Consider the following 20,831-nt stretch of genomic DNA (forward strand, 5'->3'; position numbering starts at 1 on the left):
TCTAAAGGATATTTCATTTATCTTTTTGTGTATCTGGAAGGATCCATAGTATCTCATACTAAAAAGCCTCTCCCTACCCTTACGCTTCCACAAGCGTGCTTTCTCAAACTTGAGTAGTATCCAATCATTTTCCTTCAACTATAAGTCACGTCGATGCTTGCCCAGTGCCTTCTTATGTCGTGCTTGAGACTTCTCCAAAGCCTCCTTTACCTTGACAAAGGTAGTGTCGAGATCTTGTGTATACTGATCTGCTTGAAAAATCTTGTCTATGGTCCTCAAAATAGGAGGAAACTTTCTGACACCCTCGACAATTCCAAATTGTGCCTTCTCGATAGACGTGTGAACTGTGTTGTTGTAAGCATATTGTACTAAGGGCAAAACCTGTGTGAGTCTTGTGATTAGAGATATATGATTTCAACAAGTCTAAAACCATTGAGTTGGCAATCTCTGACTACCCATCTGTATGTGGATGAAAAGATGACGAGAATTTAAGCCATGTGCATATAGTCTCTCATAGTGCTCTCCAAAACAAACTGTAGCGCGGATAGTGTGTCGTGCTCTCTACAGTGGGTGCTCCTCAATGCAATGTGCGTGACAATCTCACTCAAAACAGATTGAAAACAAAGGAACAATAGGTAACAACTGAGTTCACAGAGACACAACAGCAGACTAGAAAATGTGACTCGACTCTCTCAAAGAACCGATACAGACTTTGGCGTGGCAGCACACCCAGCTCGAGCCCAGGACTCACAGGTACAATGGGGTGTCGAGGCTCAGATGTGCAGGGCTGGTGAAGACGTGCTGTGTGTATAGACTCTCTCCTCTCGACGACGACACTGGACCATATATCTAGAAGATGATCCACCAACGGCTCATAAATGTCAGCCACCTAAGCCAATCTCCAAACTGAGTGGTGGTGGTGACCTGGCCACGATGTCCACTAGAACCACCGTCGTATCCCTGCCAGAGAGTCTGTCTAGTGTGAACCAGACCATACCAACTGTACTAACTGTGTGTCTTGTGAAAGTGACATTGTAGCCTGCTACAGGTTGCCCGCCACAAGACCGCTCATTGTCCCGGTGAGAGGAAATACTGAAAAAACTTGAAAGAAAACCATTAGGTGCCGCATCTGTACGTCTTTCTTCAAGCAAGTGCTAGGCGCAACCATGACCTTACATGCCTCAAAAGTGGAGTTAAAAACATTGCACTGCTTGCAAACGCCTTAAGTCTTTGAATAGACAGGAACCTAGTATGATTGCATAGTCCAAGAATCCCAATTGGCCAAACAGACTGAGGCTTCACAACAAAGAGATGCGCTCGGTTTGGATCGAGCGCATCTTTATCCTCCATAACCATAAGTAGGGGAAAATGACCTGGTCCACGCTTGCAGATGAAGTTGCTCGAAAAGAGGATGACCAGAAGCTTGAGTAAGACCGCAATTAAGGTTAAGCTCTATCGTGATGGCAGAACGAAAAACACTTACAACAACAGGATGGCAACCAGGTGAATGCTTGAAAGCCACAAGCAAATAGCCACAATGCTCCTGAAGTGCAGGGAAGGGGAGTCGATTGAGGAATAGGAGGGGATTGGCAGCTTGCTAAGGGGCTGATCAGTGGGGTGGAGAAAGAACTAGATGAGGCTGAGGCTGGGAGGGGTGGGGAGGGCTGGATAGGGGTGAGGGGGCTAGAGGGGCTAGATAGGGGCGAGGGTGGAAGGGTGTGGGTAGGGGCGAGGGCAAGGGAGGGGGTGGGTAGGGGCGAGGGGTGAGTAGGGGGTAGGGGCGAGGCCTAGGTAGGTAGGGGGTGGGTAGGGGGATGAGGGGTGGGTAGGGGTGAGGCCTAGGTACTGGGGGTGGATAGGTGCGAGGGCTAGATAGGCGGACGAGGGCTAGGTAGGGGGTGGGTAAGGGCGAGGGGGAAAAGGGTAGGGGTGAGGGGTAGGTAGGGGGTGGGTAGGGGCGAGGGGGAAAGGGTAGGGGCGAGGGCTGGTGAGGGGGAACTAGGGGCGAGGGTAGGGAGGGAGAGAGGGGTAGTGAGAGGTGAGGCTGGCACTCGAAGGGTAGTGGTTTCTTGTAGGGAAGAGGTTGGAATGACATGGAGCAGAGAGATATCATGAGCATGAGCATGAGCATGAGCATGAGGAGGGAATTTATCACGCTTGAAATGAACATCTTTTTGGTTGTATCACGTCTTGAGGAAGCTCTGTGAAGGGAGTTCGCTAGACACGGAGGAGAGCTTTGTTCTGGTCGGAGAAGTAGACACCGATGGGGCTGATGTTGAAGGTTTTTGAGCTTCTCTTTCTTTCCGCTTCTGTGATTCTTCATAGGCTCACCAGATCCAAAGGCTACCACCAAGGGCGCATTGGGAGTAGCTTCAGTGACTTTCAACCTTTGTGCTGGCTCAGGTGGCTCATTAGGTTTAGTTACTGTGGAAACATTGGAAGAGGGTGGACCTTCAGGCAAAGAGTGAATAGAGACTCCATAACAAGGCATAGATTTGGTAGCATCCAACCACTCTAACAGATCCTCGTCTGACCCGTCCGGTGGAGTAGGCTGTTCGAATTCAAGGCTGGTTGCTAGGGACAAAGAACTATGTTGCATGACGGGATCCATGCCTCCTTCTAGGCGAATGGGTTGCATTGGGGAGCCAGAAGTATGTATCCACATGGCATCGTTTCCCCAATCATGAAGTGCTTTAGTGTGTCGTAGCCATGGTCTACCGATGAGCAAGGGAAATCCGCCCTCCACCTGTGGAAGACGAATCACAACAAAATCGAAACTAAAAGTGAAATCTTGTACCTGCAGAGGCACCTTTTCCACTATGCCCATAGGGTATACAGTCCTCTGGTCGGCTAATGTTACTGTGAAAGGGGCAGGTTGAGTAGGTTGCAGGCTTAAAGCCATCATAGTGAACTCAGGCATCATATTGATGCCAAATCCACCATCCACAATTACTCCTGAAAATTACCCACCCGACATTGTCAGGCGAGGGCTTCTATAATCAGTGAGTGGAGCAGCGGGATTGGATATCATATAGGACTCTGAGGTTCGCACTGGGAGGTGCCCGCCACTAGGACTTGCTCTGTGGCAAAGTGACTGAATAACAGCAAGGGTGTCACTTCTAAAACTCGCATCTAGTCGTAGCATGTCATAGAGCGACACTTGTTGGAAGGCGTTCTTCAAGGTTGTCTCTTCTGTAAGCTTTTCCTGTTCTACCAATGGTTTCTTTGGTACCTTGATCTTCTATAGATCGGAAACTGCTTCCAAGAAAGCTTCATCAATATCGGAGAGCAAAGATTTGGATTCTTTCATGGCACTCGGGGATGGCTTGTTAATAGCTGAAGGCAGGGTATCCATTGGTGTGAGAGGGGAGTTGAACTTGCTGGAATGCTAAGACCGAGAGCGGCTCTCTGGGCCCAGGTGAGGTTGCCCGCTGGCTCCTTTACCAAGTGCAACTTCTCTTGAGTGGTAACCACATGGGCGGAAGGGGGTGGTTGGGGAGTGGGGCTCACAGCTATCAAATTAAGCTTGGGAAAGGTAAACTCATTTTGGCTTTGATTTGGGTCCGTAGCCGTGGATGTACGAAGTTTAGGGCAATCTTTACTGTAGTGATCCTTCGTTTCAGGGCAATGACGGCAGGGAGGGGACCCTTCAGGCAGAGGGCATTTGCTTTGGTAATGACCATATTCCCCGCATCTGTAGCACAAAATGGGCCGATTCAATTGGCGAGTCGAAGGACGAGGTGGTCCTTGCTCCATGGAGTTGGAGGTGGAGGCATAGAAGCTGTGAGGTGGAGAGGGAGCATGGGTGTGATATAAGCTCTGAGAGGGAAAAGTGCTCTGCATACCTCGCATAGGAGGGGCTGACAAGAAAGGTGGCATGTGGTGTGGATGGCCATAGGGAGAGACCATGTTGGATGCAAGTGCTGGCCCTTGTTGAAGAGTAAGTCCAAGACATTGCTGTATTTGTCGCAATCCCTTGAGGTAGTAGCAGTCCTTGTCCTCATGCCCAGACTTTTCGGAGAAGTGGCAATAACCCCGAAGGGGACAGTCCTGTGGAGGGTGTCCTGGAGAGCGACACGAGTTGCACCATACCATAGCTTTAGTCTCCTACTGAGACCGAAGCTCTTCTAGCTCTCTCTTGATTTGATCCAAAGCCTCGTGATGTGGGGGCTTTTCGCGTCTGAGACAGATTGATTTCTCCTCTTGAAGAGCTCGGTGTAACTTTAGGGCTTCCAATTCCCTACGTAAAAAAGTAAACGGATCAGAAGAACTTTCCGAAAACATTGAGGTGGTCTCTACTTGAGGGGAGTTGGTGAACAGCTTCCTAGCTCCCTCTATCCTAGTAGCAGCCGCGACAAACTCCTCCATAGTTGCGTTAGGTCGGAGACTCTCTCGGAGTTTTTGCTGGGAAGTTTTAGGAAGAGCCTTCTCCATCCACTTCTTAACCATAAATTCCCTTGGTTGCTGAGGAAGCTTGGCAACTAGAGACTTGGTTTTAGTCATGAGTTCTGCAAAAGTCTCCTATGGCTGGAGCACCATGTTGGCCAACTCGTCCAAAACCTTTTCCTGGTAGTCGCTTGGCCTGAATGTTGCACAGAACTGCTATCGTAAAGTGGTCCAAGTCGCAAAGTGGTTCTCTGCAAACTGACTGTACCACTTGTCTGCTAAACCATCCAAGGTAGATGGGAAGATTACTAAGTAGGCATCTTCTCGGTTGAGGCCATGACCTCTGCAGAGAGAAACAAACCTCCGGGCATGGTCGTCAGCATCCTCTGAGGAGAGACCCTTGAAAGTCGGAAACTTAATATTCACCTTAGCTAGAACGCTTGTGAGCTCCTCCATGGCTGTTTGTGCAAGAGCTTGTTGCTCTAGAGCTTGCTGTAACACAAGGGATAAGAAGTTTATTGATTTGGGTGACTGGGGAGGTGTAGAACTTGTTGAGGGAATGGAGGTAGCTGTAGGGGAAGGTAGGGGTACTAGAGCTGGTAGACTTCTACTTGGCACGAAGGGTTGACGTTTCGTGTGGTAGTACTTCAGAGGACTGAGTAGTGGGCTTTGTCGCTCTTTTGACTGCCTTGTATGTGTCATGCAGTAACGAAAAGCCCACACAAGCCTTGGGCACGAAGACCTTGTACTTGTTGCTGAAAACTGGTCCAATCGCCACTAGACCAAGGCTAGTGACTGGACCACCTGGTTGGACCGGGGACGAGGAGGGACTAGACCAGGACGAGGAAGGACTAGACCAGGGACGAGGAAGGCCTAGACCAGGACGAGAGCTGGTTGGACCAGGGCGAGAGAGGACTAGACCAGTTGGACCAGGGGCGAGAGAGGACAAGACCAGCAAGTTGCACAGCTAAAGGCAAAGTAGGCGAAGCTAGGTAAAAGCCAGCTAGCTTCTCGATTTGTACCTCAACAGAGAGTGAGACTTCATTTGAGGTCCCATCGCCAAAATGAGAGCACCTGTAGAGCGGATTGTGTGTCGTGCTCTCTACAATGGGTGCCCTTAGTGCAATGTGCGTGACAATCTCACTCAAAACAGACTGAAAACAAAGGAACAATAGGTAACAACTGAGCTCACAGAGACACAACAGCAGACCAGAACATGTGACTCGACTATCTCAAAGAACCGATACAGACTCTGGCGTGGCAGTACACTTAGCTCCAGCCCAAGACTCACATGTACTATGGGGGTGTTTAGTCTCAGACGTGCAGGGATGGTGAAGACGTGTTGTGTGTATAGACTCTCTCCTCTCGATGACATTGGACCATATATCTAGAAGATGATCTACCAACGGCTCATAAATGTCAGCCACCTAAGCCAATCTCCAAACTGAGTGGTGGGGGTGACTTGGCCACGATGTTCACTAGAACCACCGTCGTATCCCTGGCACGTGTCGTTGCCCAGCCCAAAGAGTCCGTCCAGTGTGAACTAGACCAGACCAACTGTACTAACTGTGTGTTCTGTGAAAGTGACACTGTAGCCTGCTACACAAACTTGTAAAGCGGGGATCTCTATTTGACACGATATATTTTGGTATACCATGTAATTGGAAAATCTTATAAAAAGGGAGCAAATCTTTTTTAGAAGAAGAATCGTTTGAGCTCTGATATCACTGTAATAGACTTGGACACTCCAAGCCAAAGATCTATTGCAACTCACATGAGAAACTGCAAATAATTGTGCAATACTTGAATTGAGAGGGGGGGAGGGGAGAGAGAGAGGGAGAGTCGACATGCCACGGTGTAGTTCTGTGCTCAAATGCACTGCCCCAAAGAGTGGCGCCCCTTCTGTGTATTTCTTTATTATTATGCTTCACTAGGTACAATGTTTGAGGGTCCTCCTCTCTTAGTTCTCCCAAGTTGATATGAGGCCTTGGCACGTTTATAAAGGCCATGGGCCTATCCAAAAGCAGTTACATGAAGAGCTGTACTTCTAAGAGCATCTCACTCCAAAAGCAAGCGGCCGGAGGGTTGTCTGTACATGTTGCTATGTCATTATCTCTACGCAAGTTGTGGGTTTGCTTTGTTTTTACAAGGGTTTAGGCCCCTTGGCTAGGTTTTGGCAAGTTGGTAGGGTTAGGTTTTTATGTGTAACCCTCTTTGGGCCACTCAACCGAAACTTGTAAGTTGGTACAACTTCTTCTGCTTCTTTTGGCTACGGTTTAGGCCCTTCGGTCGCGTTTTGTCCTTTAGGTCATTCCATGTGATCACTTTGTGACAATTATCGCCTTTGGGCTGGCTTTGTAATCAATGATGTACTTGCCCTTGGAATCGGCACCATTTGAGCTTTTTGAGGGATTTTTCAAGTAATAGAAATCAGCCCCTTTCTTTCTTTTTTTTTTTGGGGAGAGAGAGAGAGAGAGAGAGAGAGAGAGAGAGAGAGAGAGAGAGAGAGAGAGAGAGAGAGAGAGAGAGAGAGCTGGGTCTTGGTTACCCATTGGTGTGAGCGTGAGTGTGAGTCTTGCATGGAGTGAAAGGGTGATGAATTTGCAAGCTCAAACCATAGTCACATGGGGACGGGGACGTGGACGTGGCAAAAACATGGACGGGCCAGGGGACGCGTGCTAAAAGACACTTGTTCTATACCAGACAGCAGTAAGAGCACAAGATTGCAAAGAAAAAGTGGGTTTTGTACTTATAAATATCAAAATATGACATGCGGTAAGAACGCGGCGAGCATGGGCCGCACACGTTGACGTGATGATCAATCATCATACTCAAAGGGGAAAAAGTAATGATGTACAAGTGAAGAGTGGATTAGTAGAGTCTAGCGGGCAACATTGGCATATAGCTCAAGACTTTGAAAGCCTTAGAGAAAAGGTGTGGGGTCCTCTGTTTGTGTCTCCCTTGCATGTGTCAGCGGGGACCCCGTCTCGGGACGCGTCCCCTGTTCCGTTCCTGCCAAAAAGGGCCATGTCCTCGGGTCCCCTATTTCTATGGCTCAAACGTGTAAGTTTGATGTGCTGTACCCATTTGGGTCTGCATACACGTGCAAAAGTGTTTTGGCAATAATCCATGAAAGCATTTGCCATGCTAAGGGTAAACATTGAAAACCCCTAAAAAAACTTAGCCGTTTTAGTCATGGCGTTTCAATAGACAAGGGAGACGTTTCGCGAGTTTCGGCTGTTTCGCAGTTAACAATGCTCTGGCAACCAAGATCTCGGGCATGCATTCTTTCATGTGTGCTAGTTGAGACAATGTAAGATCATCTCCCAAGAAAATCCGTGTTTGTTTTAATGTAGTCCTCTCTTTGATAAAGTCCTTCCTCTCTTCTATGGTAGTGAAACGAATGATTAGAGCATGTTCCTGGGAAGTTCTCCTATCACCGTCTCCTTTCTTTCTCACTTTCCATACTCCGGTGTGTTTTGGCTCCATAATTCCCATAGGTGCATAGAGCCTTTTCACTTCCTCGTTCACATTGTTGGTGTCCTTGACACCTGTGACTCGTACATGTAGAGCGCGTGTTTTCCTACTTCTCTTTTCTTCAATTGTCACGTTGATGATAGAGGTTGGAGTGGGCGTTTCATGATGTTGGCCTTTTTTGGCCGCTTGGATCCATTGGTCCGCTTCCTCGACTTGAGTCTTGGTGTGGGTAAGCACCTCTACCCATGAAGAGGTCTCCCGTGCCACCTCCTCCTCCTCCGCTTGGATGGTGAGCACTTGCGCCTTAATGGTATTCAGCTCTTCTGTCATGGATGGCTGTCTTCAAGCTTGGTCTGGGAGCACATGTCCTCCAACTCTCCCTCAGTTTGCCACTTTGCTTTTGAGAGGCACATTCCGCCTCTAGAGCCGTGATCTTCTCCGATAGGGCCCTATTGACCATGTTGAGAGCATTCTCTCTTCAATATGGCTTGCTTGATGGCCGCCTCCACCTCATCCCTCCTCATCCCATCGCCCTTTGCTACCTTCTTGCTTGATTTCATGGGAGTGTTTGATTGAAGTGACTTCCCTCTCTCATATGTGAGCTAGTGCAAGTGTGTGCAGGAATGAAAGCTCAAAAATGTGTGTACGTGTAGGACTGATGTGATGTGTGTGTAGGCAAGCAACCCCCATGCTTCCTATCAAGCAAGCAACCTCCCTCCTTCCCGTCAAGCAGCCCCCCTCCTTGCCTCAACCAAAGGACCCCTCTGCTGACGAAATAAGGTCATAATCTGTAACCTTGCAGATCGTGGGCATATTGGAATTACGAACCCTGTGCACACCTTGCTACCCATGCCACCTGCTGCTCGCACGACCTGATGTGCATGGCTGATCTGCATAGGAGCACACGCTAGCTGCCCACTATCACGCCGAGAGAGAGAGAGAGAAGAAGAAGAAGAAGAAGAAGAAGAGAGTCTTAACATCGTAGGAAACTATCCCAAGAGACCTTAAAGATCTAGCCGAAGAGAGAGAGAGAGAGAGAGAGAGAGAGAGAGAGAGAGAGAGAGAGAGAGAGATGAAAACGAAGTGTTATATTAACGTCTTCAAAAGGCCAAAGTGACCTATGAGACCAGAAAGTTACAATGTGGTGGATCTGATACAAAGTCAGAGTAGCAAGATGACAAAATGAGAGAATGACAAAATAAAATACTATGGAATCCTAAACTACTAGGTGTGAACTAAGCAGCTAGCTGGGATAGCTAGATCACAAGAGATCCAGCATCGATCGTTGGTGGATCTCATCAATCTCCTCCATGGTCAGTAGTCTGACCGGGCGTCGTGCATGTCGGGCCAAAGTGATCCGAATCCTCTGCTGCAGCCTCCGTTGATGCTGTGTAGTCCTCCGCAGTCGTGGGCGTCTACATCTCCCCAGCTCAGTCGCTCGGTCGATCAGTGTGCCTCTGGTGTGAGGCGACGAGCTCTGTTGTGGTAGTAACTCCCCCGGGTGTCTAGTGGCCGCTCTAAGTCTGTGATCTGTCTCTGAGACTGGCTAGCCTCTCCTCTCATCAGGCTCTCTCTGTGTTTGCACAGCTCGGGCAAAAACAAACCCAAGCATCTCTGATCATCGTACCGCATGACTCTAGAGAATGGTCCAAAGCCCTCTCTGAACAGGCAATGGAAGCGGCCTCGTATCTCGTAGTAGATGGAGCAATGGCATGTGTAGTGCAACTCTGTCTCAGGCTCGATGTCACACAGGGGGCATGTCCAGTCCTCTGCTGGTACTCCGCTGGATCTCCCAGTCTCGATCCGCAGTTGGTGTGAAGATGTGCGTATCTGGCCAATAGCACACCTTATCCCATGAGACAAGTGGGTGTCCATGTATCTGGGCCTCGTCACAAAACCATCCTCCGTAAGCTGGAGGAGATGCTCTCTGTAGAAAGCCATCTTCGTGCCCAGCTCCTGTGCTGGCTGTATCCATGTCCTCCTGGTGTCTATCTGAGTCGAGTCCTGGCGGATGAGCCTGGTGATCTCTGACCGTGTAAGACTCAGAGAGGGTGCATCTAGTGAGTATTGGAAGGGAGGCAATCTGTCTATGCTGAACCCATGCGCCTGAAACCATGATGTCATCTCCCCATACCAGCATGCTGAATCTCCCTGCATGGCTAACTGTTGAGAGGACTCAAGTGCAAGGCGGGCATATCTGTCTCTGGGAAATTCCCACATGTGGTGTATGAAGGAGACAGATCTGGTGAGCGCCTCAACCACTAGTGGGGGGGCAGCTAGCTCTGCTCGGATAATGAGCCGCGAGATCATAGAGACCAGAGGCTTCTCCATGTCCCCCCATCCGTCGTGCATGTCGGGCCAAAGTGATCCGAATCCTCTGCTGCAGCCTCCGTTGATGTTGTGTAGTCCTCCGCAGTCGTGGGCGTCTACATCTCCCCAGCTCAGTCGCTCGGTCGATCAGTGTGCCTCTGGTGTGAGGCGACGAGCTCTGTTGTGGTAGTAACTCCCCCGGGTGTCTAGTGGCCGCTCTAAGTCTGTGATCTGTCTCTGAGACTGGCTAGCCTCTCCTCTCATCAGGCTCTCTCTGTGTTTGCGCAGCTCGGGCAAAAACAAACCCAAGCATCTCTGATCATCGTACCGCATGACTCTAGAGAATGGTCCAAAGCCCTCTCTGAACAAGCAATGGAAGCGGCCTCGTATCTCGTAGTAGATGGAGCAATGGCATGTGTAGTGCAACTCTGTCTCAGGCTCGATGTCACACAGGGGGCATGTCCAGTCCTCTGCTGGTACTCCGCTGGATCTCCCAGTCTCGATCCGCAGTTGGTGTGAAGATGTGCGTATCTGGCCAATAGCACACCTTATCCCATGAGACAAGTGGGTGTCCATGTATCTGGGCCTCGTCACAAAACCATCCTCCGTAAGCTGGAGGAGATGCTCTCTGTAGAAAGCCATCTTCGTGCCCAGCTCCTGTGCTGGCTGTATCCATGTCCTCCTGGTGTCTATCTGAGTCGAGTCCTGGCGGATGAGCCTGGTGATCTCGGACCGTGTAAGACTCAGAGAGGGTGCATCTAGTGAGTACTGGAAGGGAGGCAATCTGTCTATGCTGAACCCATGCGCCTGAAACCATGATGTCATCTCCCCATACCAGCATGCTGAATCTCCCTGCATGGCTAACTGTTGAGAGGACTCAAGTGCAAGGCGGGCATATCTGTCTCTGGGAAATTCCCACATGTGGTGTATGAAGGAGACAGATCTGGTGAGCGCCTCAACCACTAGTGGGGGGGCAGCTAGCTCTGCTCGGATAATGAGCCGCGAGATCATAGAGACCAGAGGCTTCTCCATGTCCCCCCATCCGTCACTGCGGCCTGTCCTCCCGTGACGATCCAATGAAGGTCCCCAAATCTCAGCTCCATAAAGCAATGCAGAAGCCACCAAAGTGTCAAAAGAGCCAGAGCTTCGTCCGAGGCTCCTGAAACTGAACCTGTGAACACATCCTTTCCAATCTAGTCTCTGCTACCCTCCTGAATGAAAATGCTGGCCCACTAAAAACCACTCCGAGGTAAGTGTAAGCATCTGTATACTCCACTGTCTCCTGGCCGTATGTGAATGCTGGCGCTGACCTCGTGATCCACTATGGGGTGGTATTAAATACCATGACCTTCGTTTTACCAAGGTTGACAGACAAACCACTTTCCTGAGCAAACCTATGCAAAGCATCCAAGTGACGTTGCATCCCCTCTTGAGAGTCGGAGATCAACACAATATCATCAGCATATAACAATAGTGGAATCCATGTCCCTGCCAGCTGTGCACCTCTATCACCATCTCTCTCAATGTAGTCAGAAACCTCATCCACATACATACATACATGCATGCATGCAGGCATTAAAGTCTCCCAAGAGAATGATATCTCCATCTCTAGAAAACTCCGCGAGAGAGAGAGAGAGAGAGAGAGAGAGAGAGAGAGAGAGAGAGAGAGAGAGAGAGAGAGAGAGAGAGAGAGAGAGAGAGAGAGAGAGAGAGAGAGAGAGAGAGAGAGAGAGAGAGAGAGAGAGAGAGAGAGAGAGAGAGAGAGGAGAGAGAGAGAGAGAGAGAGAGAGAGAGAGAGAGAGAGAGAGAGAGAGAGAGAGAGAGAGAGAGAGAGAGAGAGAGAGAGAGAGAGAGAGAGAGAGGAGAGAGAGAGAGAGAGAGAGAGAGAGAGAGAGAGAGGAGAGAGAGAGGAGAGAGAGAGAGAGAGAGAGAGAGAGAGAGAGAGAGAGAGAGAGAGAGAGAGAGAGAGAGAGAGAGAGAGAGAGAGAGAGAGAGAGAGAGAGAGAGAGAGAGAGAGAGAGAGAGAGAGAGAGAGAGAGAGAGAGAGAGAGAGAGAGAGAGAGAGAGAGAGAGAGAGAGAGAGAGAGAGAGAGAGAGAGAGAGAGAGGAGAGAGAGAGAGAGAGAGAGGAGAGAGAGAGAGAGAGAGAGAGAGAGAGAGAGAGAGAGAGAGAGAGAGAGAGAGAGAGAGGAGAGAGAGAGAGAGAGAGAGAGAGAGAGAGAGAGAGAGAGAGAGAGAGAGAGAGAGAGAGGAGAGAGAGAGAGAGAGAGAGAGAGAGAGAGAGAGAGAGAGAGAGAGAGAGAGGAGAGAAGAGAGAGAGAGAGAGAGAGAGGAGAGAGAGAGAGAGAGAGAGAGAGAGGAGTGAGAGAGAGGAGAGAGAGAGAGAGAGAGAGAGAGAGAGAGAGGAGAGAGAGAGAGAGAGAGAGAGAGAGAGAGAGAGAGGAGAGAGAGAGGAGAGAGAGAGAGGAGAGAGAGAGAGAGAGGAGAGAGAGAGAGGAGAGAGAGAGAGAGAGAGAGAGAAGAGAGAGAGAGAGGAGAGAAGAGAGAGAGAGAGAGAGAGAGAGAGAGAGAGAGAGCATTGGGTTGTGCAGTCGCTTAGAACTAGGGTTGCCCTTGGAAGAACCTGGCAAGTATGCAGACGACAGTTTCTTTGGAGAAAACAAGTACAATCCTCGTGAGAAACGGTGGCGGAAAGATTACCTTGGTGATCTATCAAAGTTTCGAGATGATGGTAGACAACAGAGACCTGGTCCCCAGCCTACTGTGAATGAAAATAAGTCCAGGGAAGATGGTCGGATCGGGACTCTGCAAGGGAAGAAAGGCCCTAAGTCAGTTGGTACTTCTGGCTGGAGTAAAGATGAAGAAATTGTCACCAACAGTTTGAAAGAGAATGGGGAGGAAAAAGGGAATGGTGAGAAGCTTGTGAATGGGACAGAGTCTTCCAGGGTGTCTGATATGAATGGGCTTTCTAGACGGACGGTAAGTTTTTTAAGCTGGCTTTCTATTGTGATCTTTTTAATAGTTATTTCTCTGGAGATTCTAACTTGCACGATGTTGGTCTTCACAGGATGAGAATAATTCGGCAGATGAAACAGAGTAGAACACAATACAATCGGACACAGACAACATACTATGTAGTGGTAATTTTTTGCAGAAAGTATGGTGAAATTACTTTTGATATGATGCAAAGTGGATGATAGAAGGCTGATGCTTGTTTACTTGCAGCCCCTTCAATGGCTGTGGACAAACTCTCTTGGAATGTATTATGCACTTTGCTATGGTGATAAGATTTCTACCTGAGCAATTGCATAGAGGATTTAACATACGATTGCTCTGCAAAGTTGTGTGGAAATTTTGCAAGAAGCTTTGCTACAAGGGGGTCAACCTTCTTTTCACGTCTGCTTTGTAGGATTTTTAAGAGAGTTTTTGGTTCACAACAGAGCAAGGCTTGATTTTTGCTCGGACTTCTGTACAACGAATCCAAACAGGTGGGTTGATGGCTAGATAATCTGTAAAGCAAGCGTGTGCAGCGTTATATTGGACTAATTAGGCATATCAACGCCATTTTCTGTCGTCTATTCGTGTAAGAGGAGTGCCTCTCCCACATATCATCATGTAGCAAACATCAAATGGCTCAATAACCTAATGTGTAACTATGTCCTTGCTTCGCTGGCGACTTCATCAATGGCAATTAATTGCTCATTGAGATCTTTAATCTTTGTAAGAAATACATCCATTTCATGATGCTCGTATACTAGTTGAAGGTAGATCTTGTGATAAATGTTCTTTCATGTCTAGGAGCCATATAGACTTTGGAGGGCCACATGTATATAACAAAATCACATGACATGATTGTGAGTGTTGCTACCTTCTATTTTTCCTATTTTTATGAGCTTGGTAGGGAGTTGCAGCTGTATGGTTACATAGGTGTAGGTAGGGCTAGTTATTGGAGGTATAATTTTTTTTGGATGATAATTATTCCTCAAATGTAGATGGAAAAGTTTTATTCTTTCCTCAAAATCCTTTGAAATTTTTTCCCCTTTTCCTCTTGTTCTGAAATAGCATTTTGTTATCTTAAAGCAACACCAGAGCAAATTTTGAGAGACTGCAAATTGGCTTTGGGGTTGCAAGAGCGACTCTTTTTGTCAGCTTAAAGTCCTTTATAATTGTTTTCTTGGATGGTGATCATTGCATCGGTAGTCAATTGTTGGCTCTCAAAGCTCTTTATGACAATGTGCATAACTGCCTATCTCATTGAGGGGGGATATGCGATGGCTGGATGGCTGGGTACCGATTGGGGTATGAGACTTTGATTATGCCTGATTCAAACCTCTTAATTTCATATTTGGAGCTGGAGAAAACCTACAACATTAAGAGAAACTTGGTGCTCAAAGATTCAACTAAAAATGCTTTATTCTATGATCATTGTACGAGTTAAATGGACTTTATTTTGTGAAGAGTGTCACACAAGGAAAGCATTTTTTCGCGAGTCCTTGTAGCTTTTGTGTCAGCCCCAATTTGTCAATCACAAAAGTGTGGCAACAATAACATGTAATCAAGAGGATTGGTCCATTTAGTGAAAATCTAGGATTGGTCAAACCGGTCTTGTTTGTATGTCATAATTGCTAAATTTTACAAACTTCAATGAGTTTTCTTTGCCTTCTATTTAAATTTTCTCAAAGAAATTGAGATGCACTCGTTAAAAATTTCCTTATGTTATGCTTTGGCATATAACAACTAATGCATAAATTCTTTCCTCTCTTATAAAGTTGATTTACAATGGTATGATAGATCCTTAACATGCACGTTGTGGCTGTGGCGTAGGTAGTGGGGATCCTCTCCTAAAGGGGTTTCGAAGAAGTCTTTGATTTGGAACTCCTACCTCTCTTCAAATTGTATCTCCACGAAGAATGAACCAAATCAAGCCTAGTCCATCGTAAGATTAGATAATGGGTGGCACTCCCTTAAGAGATTGATTCTAAGGTTCGGATGATGGATGCACTTCCTTGAAAGAGTGGGGTAGCTGTCTGCACTTAACATGTTTTTACAGCACCTTCATATATTGATCTCTGCTACTTGTGACATAGTTTCCATATCCTTTTGGCTCGAGGTATGCTCGATGCTCAATTGCAAACTTATCAAATGATACTCAAAGTTGACCATGTGCCACTCTGGTTTTGTCTCACATGTATGTGTGCAAGGTATTAGTAAACCTCAATATCAAGCTTATGTAATCAGTAAACCTCAATGGGATGCGATTAGTAAACCTCAACCTCAAGCTTATGTGATGATACTATTATTTGACCAATGGCCTCTACGCCGTATGTGTCATGTATATTCCCACATATTACTATGTATCCATTTTGAGATTCTCAACATGAACTGATCTTTGTGGTGTAACATGTTTAATGGTAGGGGTTGATTGCGTGTGATCAAATGGTGAGAGAGCGATGCATTTTTTGTGAAATGCTTGAAGTGTTTGGAAACTTTTTTGCTAATCTGGGTTGCTTTATTGATACCTTGTACGAATAATTGTTTCCTACGACGTTAAAACTCTCTCTCTCTCTCTCTCTCTCTCTCTCTCTCTCTCTTCTTTTTCTAACTTTCCTAAATGATAATTCCTATTTGGAATTGATACATATTTGATTGTGTTTGAGGATGATCCCCAAAATTTTCCAACAATCTTCATTATCTAGTTTGTAGAAAGTGTCGCACAGAATAACCAATTCTATTAAGATTTGCACTATATTGTGAGTGGCTAGCTAGTTGCAAGGCATTTGTCTATACCAGGGTTTTCTTGTTATTTGGATGACTCAAAAGCCTTGTGTGAGAGTACACCTAGGGAAAAAGTCTCTATCGTGCCGAATGGTGACCCTAGGTGTGCAAAAGTGCTAAAGAAAGACGTAACTTTAGTTTAACCCTACCTTTTAATTTTGAGATCTTCAAGGTGAAAAACCCTATAAGTTCTAGATGCAAAAATCTTCAAAGATATTCATTTTCTCATATGTAGGTTTTTCAAGTTTTTGGAAAAAGAGTGTTTTCGAGCATTGCTATAATAACTAAATTGCTATGCTTTGTGCCAATTTTTTTGAAAGTGCAAGTTGCTCGACATTGTCTCTAGCAAGTCTAGTGCAACATAACCTTGTATAAGTATTGTATTGAGTTATAGAAAAGTAGCTTGCTTGTGCCTTTTACAAAGTGGTTTTGCATACTCGCACCCCCATTTATTTGCTCACGAGCTATATATTTGGAAGTGTAATTCGTAAGAACACATATATGTCTAGCACTTTCTTTTTATTGAAGGCACCTCCATTTGGCCATGAGAGATGCACTCTCATAGATTTTCCTATGAGGCTACAGCCTCTACATATCCCCTTGCATAAAGTTACTACCTCTACTTGTCTTAGTACACACATAAATTTATTTTACTTAGTATACTAGCTATTTTACTTTATTTTTTTACACCTTCTTTGATCCTTGGGCTCTCTTGAACCTAAGCCTATACTATTGTCCTGGTGCATTTGTGAGCAGGGATTGCTTGGGGATTTTTCTACTGGCTGCTTTGATGGCTTTGCTCACCTCGAGGATATTGATGGAACTCCACCAGTAGACATCGCTTCCTATTTAAACAAGTGAGGGATTTTAACTCCGTCACTTAACCTTGACCTACTATGTAAAAATTGTGCAATAGAGAGTGGATTGCTATGTGTATTGCTGGTTTGAATATTGCTTCATTGAAATTATTGATTAATCTGTTGCCTCTCAAGTGTGTGCCTAACCACTTGTTTATATCTTGATTATATACACTAATAAAAGACTGAATTACCGGTTACTTTTTTAAATGGGGTGGCATGATGAATGTTTTATCTGTCGTTTTTTGCTTAATTGTGTTTTCTTTTGCTTACTTTAACTTCCTTTGTCATACTGTCGTTCTATGATACATGATGTGGCTTCGCTCTACTGGCAGTTTTTGTTTTTGTGTAAACTGATTATTCAGCTACATTTGTCATTTCATGCCTATGTGGCAATGTGTCGCACTAGGATATTGGTGGCTGATCTATTGTTGTGTGTTGTTATTACTCGTTTTGGTTAATTATTTTTATAAAAAGGGGATAAAAATATTCAAACAAGTATAAATCGGGTACACTAAGCCAGAAGGGCTAATCTACAAGGGGTAGTACTTTCCTCCCATAGTTGATGGATCCTTGCTACATTGGTCTTTTTTGCTTGAATGGTTTAATGATTTTTGGTTTACAGATCTCTTGTGGCAATGGTGTTTGACCAAAATCATTGATATAAGCTCTAGTTCATTTGACCTACCTACCTACCTCTCATTTCCGTATACTACTTTGCTGGTGATAATCAAATGTAGTTATAAACCCATTTATTCACTTAACTGGCTTAGTCATGGTTATTGAAATACATATGCTTTGATTGTCCAAGCACTTATCTGTATATAACTGAAATTAACCTGAAACTTGTGATAAAAATATTGTTTGAGTTGTTGATGGTGCTTGACACACTCAAAATATTGTATTTCCATTGTGGAATCAGGGATGATTCTAGTCATCTAAAGCTTGATAGTTTGGCCGTTAAAAAGGATTGATCATAAAGCTTGCAGGTCATCTTTCAATATCTTGAGAATTTTTAAAAACCTTTACATGAAATTTTACTTCAAAACGTGGTGCTAACCATTCTTGGGCTTAGCAAAGTAATGGCTCAACAAGTTGGGTTGAATGAACCAAATTTTATAAATTGAGTGCTTAATTTGACTACTCGGATTGAACATTTTTCAAGACACTTGCATCAAAAGGGGTAATGGTCTTTTGATGCCTTTATATATTAATTTAAAAAAAAAGGGTGGATTTACTTATTAAAGGCATCATGTTAATGTGTTTTGGATACTTCACAGTTTAGATAATTTTTTTAAAAAAATGATAACAAAGAAAAGAGAGTTTAAATAAATATTAGTTGACACTTGGATCACAAGGGGTGATGGTCTTTTTATCATAAAAAAACCACTTAGAAAACTATGTCTTTTAGTTCTGCAGGGATATTGGTCTCCTGATACTTTGCACTATTTGATACTCTAATTTACTTAGAGGATAGTATGTTTAAGTTAAAGTAGGACATGGATAATCATTGATAGGTTCGTTGACACTTGCAATACGTATTCAAGGCTAACGAATATGTTGCCTTGTTTATATGGATGCATGTGAGAATTCTATCTTTACTAAAGAGGTTTTTGGCTTAGTTGTTGTCTGACTTTGACCTGCCAATTCAACCTGAATGACTGTCACAACTTTATATTTCTTTTGTATAGGATCATTGGAATTATGTCTCCTTCTTATTATATTGTACAGAAATGAATCTAAGACTGTGTCATTTTTGTTCAAATCTCTGTATAGTTATCTAAAGCGAGGTTTCTTTTGAATGTTATGTTCTTTTATGTATATGTATTGAGTTTAATACAACAACTCTCTCTCTCTCTCTCTCTCTCTCTCTCTCACACACACACACACACACACACACACACACACACACACACACACACACACACACACACATTTTTAACTTGGTGTCCTTTCTTTTTAGATCTCTTATACTTGCTAAACTTTTTCATTTGGCCTACAACCAATACTTGCTAAGCAAAGGGCCACTTCTCTGAATGTGATTGATCTTGAGGGGCTATTGTGTCAAGGATTTAATTTGAATGTAAAAGCCAATAAATTGTAGAACACAAACACACTCTTTTTTTTTAAAGGCACTTCACGAAAAGAAAATTCATGAAACTATTTGAGAACAGACCTTAACCAGTTGTTCAACCCCAGGTTTGAGAAAAGTGTGTTTCAACTTACATTCTTGCCGCTTTGAAATTAAAAAATGCCACTTGAGAGCAAGAGGAAAATTCCAGCCTAGATCTTAACAAAAATAGTGTATACAAAAAATTATGTCATTTTTCAACATTTCCTTTTAGAAAAAGCCGTGGGGGTGGAATTGTGTAAGGTTGGGAAAATGATTTTTCCTGAACACTAGTTCAACTTGACACACATCAGGTCTTTTTATACTGGTCAGCAAAGAAGTTTGTGCAAAGGCTTACCTCAAATCTAAGCTTTTTTCTAAGGTCAATAAGTTTTTACCTGAAATGGAGTGGCTTCTTTCATAAATTTAGAAAGAGTATCTTCATTCACATTCTGTGCAACATTTTTGAGATACATCTTAAAGTTTTGGAGATGTCCTATCTGTACACTAACATTAGCTCATCCTCTTCTCCCCTTTCCATAAATAACTTCCATATGGGTTGCATCATACCTAACCCTTCCAACACTAACACTCCCTTATGGATTTCGTTTGCCTAGTGGGAACCCTACCTTAAATTACCCACACCTAATACTCCTTAGAGTTGGATTGGTAGTTATTTCCTCCCCCTGGATGTCAAGACTCATTCTGTCCTCTATCGACTGATGTTGCCTGCAGTGGAAACATGTTTCTATCCCCCTCTTGACCATTTGTTGATATAGGCATTTACTCCTCTCCCTCATCAATGTTGTTCACATGTAATTCCTTCAGCTCCTTGTCCTGGTCAAAAAGTTCCCATCTATTATATTTTTGTTCCCATCTAACATTGTATAGATCTGCTACTATGTTTAATTTTTTACTAGGAATTGGGGCTGGACCTAAATAGCATCATGTTGAATTTTAAAATGGTTTCCAGCTAAGCTTCATGCCATTTCTCTCTTAAAAAGTGAGGGTTATCCCTCACAGTATTGTGATTTTTGTTTTCTTGGCTGCCAAGCAAGGAATGTTTATGTGAGGAAGTATACCTTTGAAAAGTGTGAGGTGTTGAGAGATTGAAGCTTTGGCTGGGTGATTTTCTTTGTGGTAAAAGAATCAGGGCTTTACTCAATCATGTGGAGATTGTGTGGTAAGAGACTGAGGGTTGGATGACGTGTTGTATTTTCCTCACATATTTCTTTCTTGCTTCATTTAACTGAGGCCTTATTTGAGTTGAAAAATGGATGGCAATACCGGTTAACAAAAGGTTTACTTTGGCTTTGTTTCATAATTGAGTGCTTGGCTAATAGGGACTTTTGACTTAAGGTATTGATATGCTTATGCCAAAATAACATTTGAACTCTAATCTAAGGCACTTGCTTAATCTTATGCCTTTAAAAGGCATGAATGGATTTTGCTTCACTTAGCTGTTGGAATTCATGTTTACAAAAAAAAAAGAGAGAAAGTTGAAAAGTTTGTGAGTTTTCCCCTTTTCAACACATGGAGAATGTGAGGGTGCACTTCATCACAGGTCCCATACTACATTTTTATGTTTTTTTTTTTTTTTTTGCCTTCATTTAAAATATGCATCCTGGGAGTGACTTGATCTTATTTCTATGGATAAATGGATTGTGCTTAGCTTGTCATGATATTGCTGAAATTCTTTAAAACCTCTAAAAGATATGCTTGAACTAGTTTTCATTTGAAATTCTTGCTTATGGAAAAATCTCAAACATGCGATGGCTAAAAGGGTTTTTTTTCAAGGTTTTCTTTCTAGAGTTGCTTTGGACTCCTTCACACCTCAAAGGTTGAAGTTGCACCATAAAATACATTATGTTGAGCACTTACTTGATCTGATTGGAAAAGATGTATTGCATCTACATA

General features: G+C 44.5%; 1 protein-coding gene across 2 annotated transcripts in view; it reads left to right on the plus strand.

Annotated features, from left to right (window-relative positions):
- Nucleotides 1-13,916, plus strand: part of PDE312 (Nucleic acid-binding, OB-fold-like protein) — a 110,673-nt gene extending 96,757 nt beyond the window's left edge. For both annotated transcript variants that reach the window (XM_086522101.1, XM_086522102.1), the window contains exons 12-14: nt 12,764-13,151; nt 13,240-13,312; nt 13,398-13,916. In XM_086522101.1, coding sequence (XP_086378227.1) covers nt 12,764-13,151; nt 13,240-13,272 — 421 coding nt within the window. In that variant the 3' untranslated portion in view covers nt 13,273-13,312; nt 13,398-13,916. The remainder of the gene's footprint in view (nt 1-12,763; nt 13,152-13,239; nt 13,313-13,397) is intronic.
- The last annotated feature ends 6,915 nt before the right edge of the window (nt 13,917-20,831 follow it).

Source organism: Adiantum capillus-veneris, chromosome 10, assembly GCF_014529385.1.
Source record: "Adiantum capillus-veneris isolate H3 chromosome 10, ASM1452938v2, whole genome shotgun sequence".
Classification (NCBI taxonomy): Eukaryota; Viridiplantae; Streptophyta; class Polypodiopsida; order Polypodiales; family Pteridaceae; genus Adiantum; species Adiantum capillus-veneris.